At 42.6% G+C, this 18,899-nt stretch overlaps 1 protein-coding gene across 3 annotated transcripts in view; it reads left to right on the top strand.

Annotated features, from left to right (window-relative positions):
- The window catches only part of DLG5 (discs large MAGUK scaffold protein 5), a 679,445-nt gene that overhangs the window by 636,688 nt on the left and 23,858 nt on the right, over positions 1-18,899 (top strand). For all 3 annotated transcript variants that reach the window (XM_069753072.1, XM_069753075.1, XM_069753073.1), the window contains 3 exons: positions 11,498-11,641; positions 11,786-11,913; positions 13,507-13,616. In XM_069753072.1, coding sequence (XP_069609173.1) covers positions 11,498-11,641; positions 11,786-11,913; positions 13,507-13,616 — 382 coding nt within the window. The remainder of the gene's footprint in view (positions 1-11,497; positions 11,642-11,785; positions 11,914-13,506; positions 13,617-18,899) is intronic.

Raw genomic sequence — 18,899 nt, 5'->3', positions numbered from 1 at the left:
GAGACTGGGGTTCAAATCCTGGCTTTGTCCTGTTGGAAATGTTATATCAGTAGTGGTCCTTGAGCAAGGCTACTAACACTATAGTGCCTAACTGAATAAATATGAGAGTGTCACGAACAAAGAGAGTCATGCTGCACGACGTTGTTTGGATTAACAAGGTCTGCATCAGATGTTGAGGAACCAGGACAATCTGATAATAAATGGGCTACTAGAACAAACCATACATGACAAGGCAAGAGAAACCTGGATCTGATGAAATGCTACTCTAACAGCAGAGAGGATATATGAAGCGTATGAGTAAACTCTGGATGGATACAAGACCTGCATTTCCACTGACTGAGAAACAAATAATTACCCAATGTTACATTGTCATAAAGAGAAAGCTATTATCACAACTTGAGATATATCAACTCCACTGCAAACCACCCCACATGAAGACCTGGATGAACAACATTTGCACTCCCCTGAAACTAGAGAGCACTGCAGCTGATCTGAAAGACAAGATCTTAGATAAACTCAATACCATGAATACCAGAGATAGACTGCCAAGGCTCAGCAAAGAAATACCATGCTCTATGCTATAAGATGCCAATAGAGCACTTGCATCAATACCTACCATTATCATAACTCAAACTAATAAACTTATCTATGCTACTGCCTCATCAATCATCAAAATGCTTGGCTATACAACCAGCAAGTACGTGCACCCCTTGAAAAATAAGACTGGAGACAAAGATCAAGGTGAAACAAAGCCATCTAACAGAAATACAGAAGGGTGTAAAGATCAAGAATAAGACCAAGCTGGACAAGTACAAAGGCTTGACCCCAACTGAAGCCCTAGAGACTGCTAACCAAAGGCTCACAGCACTCACGGCAAGACTAGTGGATATCGTATATACTGGAGTATAAGCCGACCCGAGTATAAGCCGAGGCACCTACTTTTGCCACGGAAAACTGGGTAAGCTTATTGACTCGAGTATAAGCCAGGTATGCATTGTCCCCTCATCCCTGTCCTATGCATGGCTCCCTTTTCCCTGTCCTGGTTTGAATGCCTCCCCATCCCTGTCTGCATGCCTCCACTGTCCCTGTCATTGTATGCATGCCTCCCTCTTCCCTGTCCTGGTATGAATGCCTGCCTCCCCATCCCTGTCCCTTACTGCATGCCTCCCCTGTCCCTGTCATTGTATGCATGCCTCCCTCTTCCCTGTCCTGGTATGAATGCCTCCCCGTCCCTTCCGCTGTCTGCATGCCTTCCCGTTCCTTCCCTGTATGCATGCCTCCCCGTTCATTCACTGTATGCATGCCTCCCCCATTCAGTCCCTGTATTCATGCCTCTCCCTTCCCTGTCCTGGTATGAATGCCTCCCCCGTTCTGTCCCTGTATTCATGCCTCCCAGTTCCATCCCTGTATGCATGCCTCCTTATTCCCTGTCCCTGTGTGCATATTTCCTATTTAAAAAAACAAAAACATCATACTCACCTATCTGCACGCCCTGGGTGCTGGCACTGTATCTCTTTCCGGCTGCCGACACCTGCCTGCAGCTCATCCTCTGCTCACCGGTCACGTAGTACCGCTCATTAAGGTGATGAATATGCACTCCACCCTTATGGGAGTGGAGACGTGTCCATATTCTTCACCTCAATGAACGGTACCACGTGACCACTGAGCACAGGAAGAGCTGCAGACAGGGTGCGCAGATAGGTGAGTATGATGTGTGCGCAGGCTCCTGGCACCCGCTGCTTCGCCGCCGCCCCTCCCCTGCTGGCTTTCTGTACCATGACTCGTGTATAAGCTGAGGGGGGCGATTTCAGCACAAAAATATGTGCTGAAAAACTCAGCTTATACACGAGTATATACGGTACACTAGAAAAGCTGAGGCCAAGAAAATAAATGTTCTGTTCTCCAAAGAACCATCCAAGCTGTAATAGCAGCACAAAGGCTGCAAGATCTGAGAATGAAACACAGCAACTGTCTAGAGCGAGAACCAGTCACCATTACAGAAGCAGATATCCAAAAGCAGAAGAGCTGGACAGCTCCTGGCCCAGACATGATCCACACCTACTGGCTAAAGAAATTTACAGTGGTAAATGAATGCATGACTAAGCAGATGAACCAACTGCTAGAAGCAGGCCACCATCCAGCTTGGCTAACACAAGGAAGAACAGTGCTGGTCATGAAGGATCCTCACAAAGGAACAGTTCCATCCAACTACCGCCCAATAACCTGCCTTACAATATGGAAACTCCTGTCAGATATCATAGCCACAAAGCTACAGAACCATATGAACCAGTACATGAATGCAGCTCAGAGATGCATTGGGACCAACACCAGAGGTTCTAAGCACCAGCTCCTAGTAGATAGAGCAGTCGCTCAAGACTCAAGATCCAGACAGACCAATCTTAGCACTGCCTTTATTGACTACAGGAAAGCCTATGTGAGTCACACACATGGATCTGTGAATTTTTATTGTCTCTCTATAATGTCAACAGGAAATTAAGAACATTCCTCAGAAACTCAATGGGGCAGTGGAAAACAACATTGGAAGTCAACTCAAGACAACTAGCACAAGTGGCCATCCAATGGTGCATATACCAAGGTGATGCACTGTACCCATTACTTTCTGCTTAGGCTTGAACCCCCCTATGGATATAAGTTCAAGAGTGGAAGCACCATGAGCCACTTGGATGACCTTAAGCTGTATGCGAAAAATGAATGAGACATCAATTCACTGATCCACCTCATAAGGTATCAGCTAGCTATCGCCCTATATCACTTCTCCCCTTTGCTTCAAAACTACTGGAACAACATGTCCATCTTGAACTGTCCTCCCATCTATCTTCCTGCTCCTTCTTCGACCGCTTTCAATCAGGCTTCCGGTCACACCACTCCACTGAAACTGCCCTAACTAAGGTCACCAATGACCTATTAACCGCCAAGAGAAAACGACACTATCCTCCTCCTCCTGGACCTGTCCTCTGCCTTTGACACAGTGGACCATTCCCTGCTGCTGCAGACCCTCTCATCCCTTGGAATCACAGAATTGGCCCTATCCTGGATCTCATCATACCTAACTGACCGTACATTCAGCGTCTCCCACTCACACACCACCTCCTCACCTCGCCCCCTATCTGTCGGAGTCCCGCAAGGTTCAGTTCTAAGACCCCTGCTCTTCTCCATTTACACCTTTGGCCTGGGACAGCTCATAGAATCTCACGGCTTTCAGTATCATCTCTACGCTGACGACACACAGATCTACATCTCTGGACCAGATATCACCTCCCTACTAACCAGAATCCCTCAATGTCTGTCTCCTATTTCATCCTTCTTCTCCACTAGATTTCTAAAACTTAACATGGACAAAACAGAATTCATCATCTTTCCCCCATCTCACACGACCTCCCCAACGAACCTATCCATTACAGTAAACGGCTGCCCGATCTCCCCAGTCCCACAAGCCCGCTGTCTTGGGGTAATCCTTGACACTGATCTCTCCTTTAAACCACATATCCAAACCCTTTCCACTTCCTGCCGCCTCCAACTCAAAAATATTTCACGGATCCGCACATTCCTAAACCAAGAATCTGCAAAGACCCTAGTCCATGCCCTCATCATCTCCCGCCTTGACTACTGTAACCTCCTGCTCTGTGGCCTCCCCTCTAACACTCTTGCACCCCTCCAATCTATTCTAAACTCTGCTGCCCGACTAATCCACCTGTCCCCCCGCTATTCCCCGGCTTCTCCCCTCTGTCAATCCCTGCACTGGCTCCCCATCACCCAGAGACTCCAGTACAAAAGCCTAACCATGACATACAAAGCCATCCACAACCTGTCTCCTCCATACATCTGCGACCTCGTCTCCCGGTACTTTCCTGCACGCAACCTCCGATCCTCACAAGATCTCCTTCTCTACTCCCCTATTATCTCCTCTTCCCACAATCGCATACAAGATTTCTCTCGTGCATCCCCCCTACTCTGGAATTCTCTACCACAACATATCAGACTCTCGCCTACCATCGAAACCTTCAAAAAGAACCTGAAGACCCACCTCTTCCGACAAGCCTACAACCTGCAGTAACCACCGATTGACCAAACCGCTGCACGGCCAGCTCTACCCTCACCTACTGTATCCTCACCCATCCCTTGTAGATTGTGAGCCCTCGCGGGCAGGGTCCTCTCTCCTCCTGTACCAGTTGTGACTTGTATTGTTCAAGATTATTGTACTTGTTTTATTATGCATACCCCTCCTCACATGTAAAGCGCCATGGAATAAATGGCGCTATAACAATTAATAATAATAATAATAAGGATCTACAATGAAGATATCGGGATTTCCTTCAGGCTGGAGAAGTGCGGCCGGTTGGTAATGAAGAGAGGATAGGTAGTAAAGACTGATGGAGTGGAATTACCAGCAGGGCACATATCAAATGTACAGACATTCTACAAGTACCTCAGCATCCCACAGGGATACAGTAATCATGATGAGGAGGCAAGGAAAGCAGCAACATCCAAATTCCATCAAAGGTTAAGACGGGTCCTGAAGAGCCAGCTCAATGGGAAGAATAAAATCCGTGCCATCAATACATATGCCTTGCCAGTTATCAAATACCCTGCTGGCATAGTGTGCTGGCCAAAAGAAGAGATGGAAGCTGCAGATGTGAACACATGAAAGCTCCTCACAATGCATTCAAGATCTCCACCCTAAGTCTAACATCCCAAGATTGTATATCAACAGAAACAGTGGTCGAGGCTTGATAAGCATCCAAGCTACCATCACGGATGAAACAAGGAGTATCCAGGAATACATCAGAAAAATGGCACCAAAAGATGAGATGCTGAGAGAAAGCCTAAGGCAGCAACAACAACAGATCTGGAAGGAAGAGCAGGAACATGAAGCGCCATTGCAAGACAAGCAGCTACATGGCATGTACCATCGAAAGATAATGGAGGTGGCTGAGAGATAATGGAGGTTGCTGACATGGAGAAATCCTACCAATGGCTGGAGAAAGCTGGACTCTGAGACAGCACAAAGGCACTAATCATAGTGGCACAAGAGCAAGCACTAAAAACCAGATTCATAGAAGCAGAAATCTACTGCACAAAACAAGACCCAATGTGCAGACTATGCAAACAAACCTCAGAAATAGTCCAACACATAGTGGCAGGATGCAAAATGCAAGCACAAACAGCGTATAGCACGAATTGTATACAGAAACATCTGGACAGCATATGGGCTTAGTCCCCCTTAATCCAGGTGGGAGACCCCAGAGAAAGTGGTGGACAATGAAAGGGCTAAAATCCTGTGGGATTTCAAGATCCAGATGGATAAGCAAGGCGTTGGCTAACCAACCAGACATTGTGATAGTAGACAAGGATCAGAAGACAGCAATGATAATAGATGTGGCAGTGCCAAGTGACAGCAACATCAGAAAGAAGGAATATGAGTAGCCTCAAAGGAGAACAGGAGAAGATGTGGAGGGTGAATGCAACAGTGATTCCAGTGGTGATATGATCACTTGAAGCAGTGACCCCTAACTTGAGAAAATGGCTACAACAGATCTCAGGAGCAACATCTAAACTCTCTGTCCAGAAAAGTGCAATGCTGGGAACAACTAAGATCCTGCGCAGAACCCTCAAACTCCCAGGCCTCTGGTAGAGGACCCGAGAATGAGAAGAAAGTTTTTTTTGTTTGTTTTAATATATACAGTATGCAATATAGGTTGAGCACCAGTTTTCTTTTCTTTTTTTCTATTTGAAGCAAAATAAAGTTGTCAGCAAGGAAGATACAGTTTTGGTGAATGCAAAATATAAGCAAACAATGTGTTCCATTTATCCCCTTAACGACCGCCAATATGCCTTTCAACAGCTGCAGTTAAGGGTACTTAAGCCACAGCACCGCTTTTTAACCGCATTGAGTAATAAGGGTATAGCGCCCCCAAGAGTCGGAATTTCCATGGGGTCTCGGATACCGGGGGTAGCTGAGACCCCAGAGAACATGATTTGGTTTTTATCGACCCCGGTATTGCGATCGCTGTTAACAGTATAACGACGACCGCAAAAAAAAAGTCTGATTTTGCATTTAATTTCTCTCTCCTCTGATGTGATCGCACATCAGATGAGAGAGAAATAGGGTTCCCCGATGCCCTCAGGTACCTCTGTTGTCCCTGCAGTTCCCCGTTAAGTCCCCTGAACCACCGGCGTCTTCTTCCAGGAGAAAATGGCAGGCGCATGCGCAATGCGCCAGCCGAGATCTGCTGACCAGCACCCGGCAACAATAGGAAATTTTTCCAGATAGAAGAAATAGAGCAGGCACCACTAACTTGTAAATAGATGAAATAATAATAGGGGTGCTACCACTGTGCTCAACACATGAATGAATGAATAGAAAGAAAAAAGAAGGCGCAATAGAAGGTGCACACATCTAATGTAATTGTGAACAAAGCTTTATTGAAACAACATAGAGTGCACATACGTGTATCAAACATTAAAAATATTTAAAACACAAACAAACATATAAAACATTTAAAAATGGGGCTTTCCAAGTGCGACATGGCGTCTTATCTCAATACCAGCCAATTCTGCGTTTTCTAAAGTCAAACGGTGCTCCTTCCCTTCTGAGCTCTGCCATGCACCAAAACAGTGGTTTACCCCCACATATGAGGTATCAGCGTACTCAGGACAAATTGCACAACAACGTTTGTGGTCCAATTTCTCCTGATACCCTTGGGAAAATAAAAAATTGGGAACTAAAAGATCATGTTTGTGGAAAAAATATGATTTTTTTATTTTCACGCCCAGGCTCTATAAACTTTAGTGAAACACCTGGGGGTTCAAAGTTCTCACCTCACATATAGATAAGTTCCTTGGTGGGTGTAGCTTCCAAAATGGGGTCACTTCTGGGGGGTTTCCACTGTTTAGGCACATCAGGGGCTCTCCAAACGTGACATGATGCCTGGAGACCATTCCATCAAAATCTGCATTCCAAAACGTCACTACTTCTCTTCAGAGCCCTGACGTGTGCTCATGCAGTAGTTTTCTCCTACATATGAGGTATCAGCGTACTCAGAACAAATTGGACAACAACTTTTGGGGTCCAATTTCTCCTGTTACCCTTGGGAAAAGAAAAAATTGGGGACTAAAATATCATATTTGTGGAAAAAATATGATTTTATTTTCACGCCCGGGCATTATAAACTTTAGTGAAACACTTGGGGGTTCAAAGTTCTCACCACACATCTAGATAAGTTCCTTGGGGGATCTAGTTTACAAAATGGGGTCACTTGTGGGGGGTTTCCACTGTTTAGGCACATCAGGGGCTCTCCAAACGCGACACAACGTCCGATCTCAATTCCAGCCAATTTTGCTTTGAAAAAGTCAAGCGGCGCTCCTTCCCTTCCGAGTTCTGCCATGCGCCCAAACAGTGGTTTACCCCCACATATGGGGTATCCGCGTACTCTGGACAAATTGCACAGTAACTTTTGGGGTCCTGTTACCCATGGGAAAATTAAAATTGGGCGTGAAAAGAATTTTTCTGGGAAAAAATATGATTTTTTATTTTTATGGCTCTACATTATAAACTTCTGTGAAGCACTTGGTGGGTCAAAGTGCTCAGCACACATCTAGATAAGTTCATGTGGGGGTTGCCTGGTTGCTAGGCAACCCCCACATGTACAGTCATGGCCAAAAGTATTGACACCCCTGCAATTCTGTCAGATAATACTCAGTTTCTTCCTGAAAAAGACTGCAAACACAAATTCTTTGGTATTATTATCTTCATTTAATTTGTCTTAAATGAAAAAACACAAAAGAGAATGAAGCAAAAAGCAAAACATTGATCATTTCACACAAAACTCTAAAAATGGGCCAGACAAAAGTATTGGCACCCTCAGCCTAATACTTGGTTGCACAACCTTTAGCCAAAATAACTGCGACCAACCGCTTCCGGTAACCATCAGTGAGTTTCTTACAATGCTCTGCTGGAATTTTAGACCATTCTTCTTTGGCAAACAGGTCCCTGATATTTCAAGGGTGCCTTCTCCAAACTGCCATTTTTAGATCTCTCCACAGGTGTTCTATGGGATTCAGGTCTGGACTCTTTGCTGGCCACCTTAGAAGTCTCCAGTGCTTTCTCAAACCATTTTCTAGTGCTTTTTGAAGTGTGTTTTGGGTCATTGTCCTGCTGGAAACCCATGACCTCTGAGGGAGACCCAGCTTTCTCACACTGGACCCTACATTATGCTGCAAAATTTGTTGGTAGTCTTCAGACTTCATAATGCCATGCACACGGTCAAGCAGTCCAGTGCCAGAGGCAGCAAAGCAACCCCAAAACATCAGGGAACCTCCGCTATGTTTGACTGTAGGGACCGTGTTCTTTGAATGCCTTGGCAAACTCCAGCCTGGTTTTTTTATGTCTCGGGGTAAGAAGTGGGGTCTTCCTGGGTCTCCTACCATACAGTCCCTTTTCATTCAGACGCCGACAGATAGTATGGGTTGACACTATTGTACCCTCGGACTGCAGGGCAGCTTGAACTTGTTTAGATGTTAGTCGAGGTTCTTTATCCAACATCCGCACAATCTTGCGTTGAAATCTCTTGTCAATTTTTCTTTTCCATCCATATCTAGGGAGGTTATCCACAGTGCCATGTTCTTTAAACTTCTTGATGACACTGTGCACGGTAGACACAGGAACATTCAGGTCTTTGGAGATGGACTTGTAGCCTTGAGATTGCTCAGGCTTCCTCACAATTTGGTTTCTCAAGTCCTCAGACAGTTCTTTGGTCTTCTTTCTTTTCTCCATGCTCAATGTGGTACACACAAGGACACAGGACAGAGGTTAAGTCAACTTGAATCCATGTCAACTGGCTGCAAGTGTGATTTAGTTATTGCCAACACCTGTTAGGTGCCACAGGTAAGTTACAGGTGCTGTTAATTATACAAATTAGAGAAGCATCACATGATTTTTCGAACAGTGCCAATACTTTTGTCCACCCCCTTTTTTATGTTTGGTGAGGAGTTATATCCAATTTGGCTTTAGGACAATTCTTTTTGTGTTTTTTCATTTAAGACAAATGAAATGAAGATAATAATACCAAACAATTTGTGTTTGCAATCATTTTCAGGAAGAAAATGAGTATTATCTGACAGAATTGCAGGGGTGTCAATACTTTTGGCCATGACTGCACTTATGCTGGCTATCAGATGTAAATCATTGAGCTGCGGCAAGAAAAACTAAATCTCTGAGCACTAAAAAATACTCGGAGGACCCCCGAGCATGCTCGAGAAATCTCGAGTAATGAGTATATTCGCTCATCACTACTAAGGGTACAAAAATTAAAAGTTTTAAAAGTTGCAAAATTTTCAAAATTTTTGTCAAATTTAATTTTTTTTCATAAATAAACACAAGTTATATTGAAGAAATTTTACCACTAACATGAAGTACAATATGTCACGAATAAACAATCTCAGAATCAGTGGGATAGCGTTCCAGAGCTATAACTTAAACTGAGAGTGGTCAAAATTGTAAAAATTGGCTTGGACATTAAGTACCAAATTGGCTCTGTCACTAACGGGTTATGTATAGTTATTTAGCACAAATAGGCCTCCCCTGGCTGAAGAAGGAATCCCTGATTCCCATCTATAAACTGTTCAGTAGGCAGAATGCAAACAATTACAATTTGCCTCTGTATGGGACAATACAGATAGATCAATAAAGTAAAGACTACTCAACCATTCCTGCTGTGTCTTGCGTCTATACGTGCTTTGATAGCTTAGGAGTTTTGTTTGATTCTGATTTTGATTCTAGGACACTAGAAGCAGACTTGTATATTCTGCCCCCAACCCCCCCCCACCCCCCCACCCCCCATTAAATCCTTTTGCACAGATAAAGTACATACTGATGAAAAAGGACCTATCACATAAATTATAGAGAAAATAACAGGGCTCACCACCTTTTTTATATATTAGCTGGATGCGGGATGGATGAATGAACTGCCGTGGGTGCCAGGAATTTCACTGGTGTTCTCAGCAGCAGTAGACAAAATTTGAGAAATTTGGTAAATCCCATTATTCTATTGACTAAGGGCGGTTGCCAGAAACAAGTCAAAATATTTTAATGTATTACCTAAACTAGTTTGTGGTTTTATGGATTTTCAATAAAGACCATTTACTTTTATCTACTTCCATTTGCACGTGCCAAATTTCTCAAATTTTTTCTATCACAGAAATTAACAATCTTCAACTTTTTGAAATGCCATCCACTTGTTAGGGAAGCCTTCCTCACAGACTGCACTGCTTCTACACACTCCTGTTCTCCAAATCACTAGTGATGAAGGAGCATGGGACAAGACCCGTCCATCAGCCTCCTCCATCTGAAGAACACTGTGTATGGAAAAGCTATTTCCAATTGGAGGAGGCTGATAAACCGATCTGGTCACATTCCTGTCTATCAGTTGCCATATTATGGACAGGACTGATTCAGAGTCTGTGATGTAGGCTCCTCTATAAAGGGGGTGGTGCTTCACAAAGGATGAGATGTGCCTTGTACCTGTAACATAACATTATTATATTAGTGTCACAAAATAATTTCTCCAATACATTTATGAAAATAAAGATCAAGTGGACAACCTTTTTAATATCGTTTGCGTTTAGGACATAAAGGACTTTGCAATTTCTTTGGTTACTTTAATTGTCATATTTCAAGAAATATATTTTTTTCCTGGTGATCTAGCTGTGCAAGAACTTGTCTTTTTTTAAGGGGAAAATATTACTTTTCATTGGCATCATTTTGGGGTATATAAAAATTCATTGATTTAGCTCTTATTACTTTTTTGTGTCGAAGTAAAAACCTCAAGTTTACAGTTAGTGTATTTTCTCTTTTTACCATGCAGTAAAATTGCAAAGTTAATTTTATTTTATGAGTTGCTGCAACCACAGTGATGCCAAAAAGTATGGTTTTCTTTTACTTTTTAGTACTTTTCTTACCTAAAAATATGTTATGGGAAAAGGTAATTTTTGTTGCTGCTTTCCATGATCCATAAAATTTGTTTCTTTCTGTCTACATAGCAGTACAATTGATTTTTTGCAGTATAGGTTGACAGTTTTATTAGTAGTATTTTTAGTATACATAAACATTTAGGTACATGAAATGATCCAAAGCCAGAATTATTAGTCTCCAATTAGTACTTATTATCGAAGTCTGTTGTCAACAGTTTGAGCATTAGGTTTCTACAGTGCATAGCTAAACAGGACCCTTCTAAAGCAGCAAAAGGAGTGAAAGGGCGATGTTTCAAAAGTCTCATGAATGGCTATTGTAAAAAAACATTATATTGTGGTCATTAAAAGATTACTATATAGTATTTTTTTCATACTTTAAAGACATGTTATTTTCTTATAACTGAGCTTCTTTGGAGAATAGGGTTTTCCTTGCAAATAAATGATTGATACATATATTATGTTGTAGGAACAATGTTTCATCTTTCTGGTCATATATCTTTTTCATCAGACTCCATGAACTTGGCGTACCAACGAGTACAGAGGGTAGACTGCACTGCACCACGACCTGTGTTGATTTTAGGACCATTAATTGATGCTGTGAAGGATATGCTGGCTAAAGAGTCCCCAGGGAGGTTCTGCAGATGCCCTCTTGGTAAGATTGGATTATGTAGTTGTCTTCTCTGAAGAAATCTTGTGGCCGTTGTGCATTCATGGCATGTAGCTTCCAGTATGCCAATTTATGATTTTTTTTCATTGTGTACTAATTACTTTTTTTTACATCTTTTTGTACTTACAGAGGTAATGAAGGCCTCTCAGCAGGCCATTGAACGTGGAATAAAGGATTGTCTGTTTATAGATTACAAGAGGCGTAGTGGCCATTTTGATGTAACTACAGTGACTTCAATCAAGGAGATCACAGATAAGGTACATTTTATTCAGCCAATGCTATAAAAGTTCCTGACAAGGTTCTAAAAATATACTTTAATTATCAAACTTATTTACAAGTATATGAATAACGGTAAAAAAGCAGTAAAGAGCTACAATTATGGCTGCAATCAATTTGTGAAAACCATCCAGATCAGAAAATTATGCATACAATCCATATTAGTGAGTTTTGAATCTTAACCCCTATCTGACCTCGGACGGGATAGTACGTCCGAGGTCCGATCCCCTGCTTTGATGCAGGGCTCCGCGGTGAGCCCGCATCAAAGCCGGGACATGTCAGCTGTTTTGAACAGCTGACATGTGCCCGTAATAGGCGCGGACAGAATCGCGATCTGCCCGCACCTATTAACTAGTTAAATGCCGCTGTCAAACGCAGACAGCGGCATTTAACTACCGCATCCGGCCGGGCGGCCGGAAATGACGTCATCGCCGACCCCGTCACATGATCGGGGGTGGGCGATGCGTCTCCATTGTAACCATAGAGGTCCTTGAGACCTCTAAGGTTACTGATCGCCGGTGGCTGTGAGCGCCACCCTGTGGTCGGCGCTCACAGCACACCTGCATTTCTGCTACATAGCAGCGATCAGCAGATCGCTGCTATGTAGCAGAGGCGATCGAGTTGTGCCTGCTTCTAGCCTCCCATGGAGGCTATTGAAGCATGGCAAAAGTGAAAAAAAAAAGTTGAAAAAAATGTTAAAAAAATAAAAAAAATATAAAAGTTTAAATCACCCCCCTTTCGCCCCAATCAAAATAAATCCATAAAAAAAATCAAATCTACACATATTTGGTATCGCCGTGCTCAGAATCGCCCGATCTATCAATTAAAAAAAAGCATTAACCTGATCGCTAAACAGCGTAGCGGGAAAAAAATTCGAAACGCCAGAATTACGTTTTTTTGGTCGCCGCGACATTGCATTAAAATGCAATAACAGGCGATCAAAAGAACGTATCTGCACCGAAATGCTATCATTAAAAACGTCATCTCGGCACGCAAAAAATAAGCCCTCAACCGACCCCAGATAACGAAAAATGGAGACGCTACGAGTATCGGAAAATGGCGCAATTTTTTTTTATTTTTTTTTAGCAAAGTTTGGAATTTTTTTTCACCACTTAGATAAAAAATAACCTAGTCATGTTAGGTGTCTATGAACTCGTACTGACCTGGAGAATCATAATGTCAAGTCAGTTTTAGCATTTAGTGAACCTAGAAAAAAAGCCAAACAAAAAACAAGTGTGGGACTGCACTTTTTTTGCAATTTCACCGCACTTGGAATTTTTTTCCCGTTTTCTAGTACACGACATGCTAAAACCAATGATGTCATTCAAAAGTACAACTCGTCCCGCAAAAAATAAGCCCTCACATGGCCAAATTGACGGAAAAATAAAAAAGTTACGGCTCTGGGAAGGAGGGGAGCGAAAAACGCACACGTTAAAACAAAAAATCCCAAGGTCATGAAGGGGTTATTCTTCCTATAAAACATGTTTCTAGTCACATTTTCTATCAGATGCCGCCATATCTTATTTTCAAGGAAAATAGAATATAAATGTGACGTCTTTCTATTTATCTCCTAGAACTGCCACTGCCTTCTGGACATAGCTCCTCATGCAATTGAAAGACTTCACAGTATCCACATATATCCCATTGTCCTTTTTATCCGCTACAAAAGCACTAAACAGATAAAGTAAGTCATATGGAAGCAACACTGATGATGTTTGTGTGTATTTTAGGAGATTGCTGGACCTGTGCTGTGGTAGTAACGTATATTTAAAGGTGTAATGTCAGTATACTCTTTTGCTTCCACCTTGCCTAGGAGATGTAAGATCAGGCCATGTTACTGCTCGGTCATACACAGCCATTGCACAGATTATCTCAGTTTAGGAACATTTTGTCTTAACTCAGCCAGTTGTGGAAGTTATTATTCCAAGATCTATTCATTAAAATTAACTTTTGTTTGTGGGAAAACACCTTTAACCCCTTTCTGACATCTGACGTAATAATCCCTCCCTGTGCACTGGGCCTATTTGACTAGGGACGGATTATTACATCATCGCCTGCAGAAACGAGCTGTGTGCGGGTGATGCCAGCCTGGTGTCATGTGCCCGGAAATGGTAGCAATAAAAATGTCAACTCATCCCGCAAAAATAAGCTCTCACATGACTCTGTGGGTGAAAATATAGAAAAATTAGAGCTCTCAAAATATGGTGATGCAAATCTATTATTTGCAATAAAAATGATTTTATAGATTATGTCAGCAGCCAAACATAAAAACCGATATAAATCTGGTATCGCTGTAATCACCCCGACCCGAAGATTGAAGTCACCTAATCACTTATAACGTACGAGGAACTGCATAAAAAAAAATAAAGCCAATTATTCACCTGCTGTTGATTTTTTCATTCTGCCTCTCAAAGATGGCAGTATGGTTCGGCGCACATTTATCCTGCGCTCTGCACTGAGCGCTTACACCAGGGTTTCCATGTACATCTCTGAAATACATGATTCTGACAGACCCTCTGGCAATAGATTTCCTATAATGAGGCAGATGGAGGCACTGTGGATGCCATAGGACGTTTGATCCAGTGGTGTGTCCTTTTTTTTAGGATTGCATAAAAGTGCCGTCGGCCACAGTTTTGTGCATTTCTGAAAAGAAGGACACCTCTGAACAGAGGCCAAACGGAGTCCAGAGTAACTCTGCTGCCTCATTATAGTGAATGGATCCCTCTGGGGTTTCATCTGAATCACATCACTTAGAGATTTAGATGGAAACTCCAAGGTAAGTGGTCAGTGTGCAGCGCCAGATAAATGTTATCCCTAACGTTATGTAAAATGTTGCCAATAAAAGCTTCCACCCAATCCACAAAAAAAGCAAGCTCTCACTCAGGTCTGTCATCTGTTAATGGAAATATACAGATATAGTACAAATGCCCTGGAAAAGCGAAATGGCTCCATAACTCTGCAAAAGAAATTCTGCAAATTCTGTGCTTCCAAATCCAAATTCCCCCTCCTTTCTGAGCCCTACAGTGTACCTAAACCACATATTGCGTCCACATGTTTGGCATTTCTGAAGCGATGAGAGCCTGCCTGACTTACAGGTGCATGTCTCCAGAGGCACTGGTTGGGCATAACGTACTGGTGACTTCAACGTACTGGTCACTACAGTGGCAGTTTGCAATTTTCACTTGGCAACATTCATTGCTGCTTGTTTCTGGAAAATACCCATGGAGACAAAATAGTTACTACACCAGTAGATAAATTCGCAAATGAGTATAATTTACAAAATGGGGTCACGTGAGGGGGGATTCTGCTCTTCTAGCAATTAGAGGTCCTATATATGGAGCCCGCAAACTGTTCTAGGAAAACCTACGCTCCAGGAGGCAAATAGCGCTCCGTTCCTCCCGACTCTCTCTGTATGGCTAAGTATTACTGTACAGCCACATATGGGATATTGCCACGTTCAATAGAAATTGCGGGACAAATTATGGTGATACTCTTACCCAATTCTTGTGTGAAAATGTAAATTCTGGGGCTAAAACACAATTTTGGTGGTAAAAATGTAGTTATTTTGTCTTCACTTCCCGATGGTATAAAATTCTGTGACACACCCGTGGTGTCCATATGATCACTGCACCCCTAGATGAATTCATTGAGAGGTGTAGTTTGTAAATTGGGGTCACTTATGGGGGGTCTGCTGTTCTGGCACGTCATGGGCTCTCCCAATGGGTCATGGCACCTGCAAACCATAACAGTAAAATCTGGCGCCCCTTGCCTTCTGAGCTTTGCACTGTGCCTGAAATATATTTCCCGATTACATGTAGGGTATTGGCACAGCAAGGAAAAAGTGGACCTCAGTTTGTTGTAAAAGAAAATTCCTATTAGCCCTTAGAAAAATTTAAAACTTGGGACTAAAACAGCATTTTAGTGGTAAAAGTGTAATTTTTTCACAGCTCAATGGTATAAAATTTCTGTGATTCACATGTGGTGTCAATATGATCACTGCAACCCTAGATGAATTCATTAGGGAGTGTAGTTTGTAAAATTAGTTCACATATAGGGGGTTTCTGTTCTGACACCTCAGGGACTCTGCAAATGTGACATTGCCCCCTCAAACTATTCCAGCAAAATCTGAACTCCAATATGGCGCCTCTTCCCTTCTGAGCTTTGCATTATGCCTCAAAAGTAGTATTCCCCCAAACAAGGAGTATCAGCATACTCAGGAGAAATTGCACAACAAATTGTATGGTACAATTTCTCTTGTTACCCTTTATGAAAATGCAAAATTTGGGGCTAAAATAACATTTTTGTGGAGAAAATGTGACTTTATTAATTTCATGGCTCAATGTTATGAACGTCTGTGAAGCACCTGGGGGTTCAAGGTGCTCACCACACATCTAAATACATTCCTTGAGTAGTCTAGTTTCCAAAATGGGGTCACTTGTAAGGGGGGTTCCACTGTTTAGGCACACCAGGGGCTCTCCAAACAAAACATGATGTCCGCTAATGATTCCAGGAATAGGAGGAAACCAATATGGCTAAATAGAGCTGTAAGGGGTGCAATAAGTGACAAAAAGAAAGCATTTAGAGAATTAATGGAAGTAGGTAGTGATGAGGCATTAAATAAATACAAAAAATTAAATAAATTCTGTAAAAAGCAAATCAAGGCAGCAAAGATTGAGACAGAGAGACTCATTGCCAGGGAGAGTAAAAATAATCCCAAAATATTCTTTAACTACGTAAATAGTAGGAAACTAAAAAATGATAGTGTTGGACCCCTTAAAAATAGGCTGGGTGAAATGGTGGATGAGGATGAGGAAAAAGCCAATATGCTAAATGACTTTTTTCATCAGTATTTACACAAGAAAATCCCATGGCAGACAAAATGACTAGTGCTAGAAATTCCCCATTAAATGTCACCTGCTTAACCCAGCAGGAAGTACGTCGGCGTCTAAAAATCACTAAAATTGACAAATCTCCGGGCCCGGATGGGATACACCCCCGAGTACTGCAGGAACTAAGTACAGTCATTGATAGAACATTATTTTTAATCTTTAAAGACTCCATAATAACAGGGTCCGTACCACAGGACTGGTGTATAGCAAATGTGGTGCCAATATTCAAAAAGGGGACAAAAACTGAACTAGGTAATTATATGCCAGTAAGCTTAAACCCTACTGTGGGTAAAATCCTGGAGGGCATTCTAAGGGATGCTATACTGGAGTATCTGAAGAGGAATAACCTCATGACCCAGTATCAGCACGGGTTTACTAGGGACCGTTCATGTCAGACTAATCTGATCAGCTTCTATGAAGAGGTAAGTTCCGGACTGGACCAAGAGAACCCAGTGGACAAAAGCTTTTGGTACGGTGCCACACAAAAGGTTGATACATAAAATGAGATTAATGGGGATAGGGGAAAATATGTGTAAGTGGGTTAAGACCTGGCTCAGGGATAGGAAACAAAGGGTGGTTATTAATGGAGCACACTCGGACTGGGCCGCGGTTAGCAATGGGGTATCACAGGGGTCAGTATTGGGCCCTCTTATTTTTAACATATTTATTAATGACCTTGTAGGGGGCATTCAGAGCAGAATTTCAATTTTTGCAGATGACACTAAACTTTGCAGGGTAATCAATACAGAGGAGGACAATTTTATATTACAGGATGATTTATGTAAACTAGAAGCTTGGGCTTATAAATGGCAAATGAGCTTTAATGGGGATAAATGTAAGGTCATGCATTTGGGTGGAAGTAATAAGATGTATAACTATGCGCTTAATTCTAAAACTCTGGGCAAAACCGTCAATGAAAAAGACCTGGGTGTATGGGTGGATGACAAACTCATGTTCAGTGGCCAGTGTCAGGCAGCTGCTACAAAGGCAAATAAAATAATGGGATGCATTAAAAGAGGCATAGATGCACATGAGGAGAACATAATTTTACCTCTATAAAAGTGACTAGTTTGACCACACTTAGAATACTGTGCACAGTTCTGGTCTCCGGTGTATAAGAAAGACATAGCTGAACTGGAGTGGGTGCAGAGAAGAGCGACCAAGGTTATTAGAGGACTGGGGGTCTGCAATACCAAGATAGGTTATTACACTTGGGGCTATTTAGTTTGGAAAAACGAAGACTAAGGGGTGATCTTATTTTAATGTATAAATATATGAGGGGACAGTACAAAGACCTTTCTGATGATCTTTTTAACCCCTTTCTGGCATATGACGTACTATCCCGTCGAGGTGGGGTGGGCCCGTATGACCACCGACGGGATAGTACGTCATACGCGATCGACCGCGCTCATGGGGGGATCGCGGCCAGGTGTCAGCTGCCTATCCCAGCTGACATCTGGCACTATGTGCCAGGAGCGGTCACGGACTGCTCCCGGCACATTAACCCCCGGCACACCGCGATCAAACAGGATCGTGGTGTGCCGGCGGTACAGGGAAGCATCGCGCAGGGAGGGGGCTCCCTGCGGGCTTCCCTGAGACCCCCACAGCAACACGATGTGATCGCGTTGCTGCGAGGGTCTCCTTACCTCCCTTCCTGTAGCAGGCCTGGATCCAAAATGGCCGCGGCATCCGGGTCCTGCAGGGAGGGATGTGGCTTACCAAGTGCCTGCTCAGAGCAGGCGCTTGGTAAGCCTGCACTGCTCTCAGACAGATCGGTGATCTGACAGAGTGCTGTGCAAACTGTCAGATCAACGATCTGTGATTTCCCTTCCTGGGACAAAGTAAAAAAGTAAAAAAAAATTTTTTCCAAATGTGTAAAAAAAAAAAAAATTCCTAAATAATGAAAAAAAAATTTTTTTATTCCCATAAATACATTTCTTTATCTAAATAATAAAAATAAACAATAAAAGTACACATATTTAGTATCGCCGCGTCCGTAATGACCTGACCTATAAAACTGGCCCACTAGTTAACCCCTTCAGTAAACACTGTAAGAAAAGAAAAAAAAACGAGTTAAA

The sequence above is a fragment of the Ranitomeya imitator genome, chromosome 2, assembly GCF_032444005.1.
Source record: "Ranitomeya imitator isolate aRanImi1 chromosome 2, aRanImi1.pri, whole genome shotgun sequence".
Classification (NCBI taxonomy): Eukaryota; Metazoa; Chordata; class Amphibia; order Anura; family Dendrobatidae; genus Ranitomeya; species Ranitomeya imitator.
This window is presented reverse-complemented; position numbering and strand designations above follow the sequence as displayed.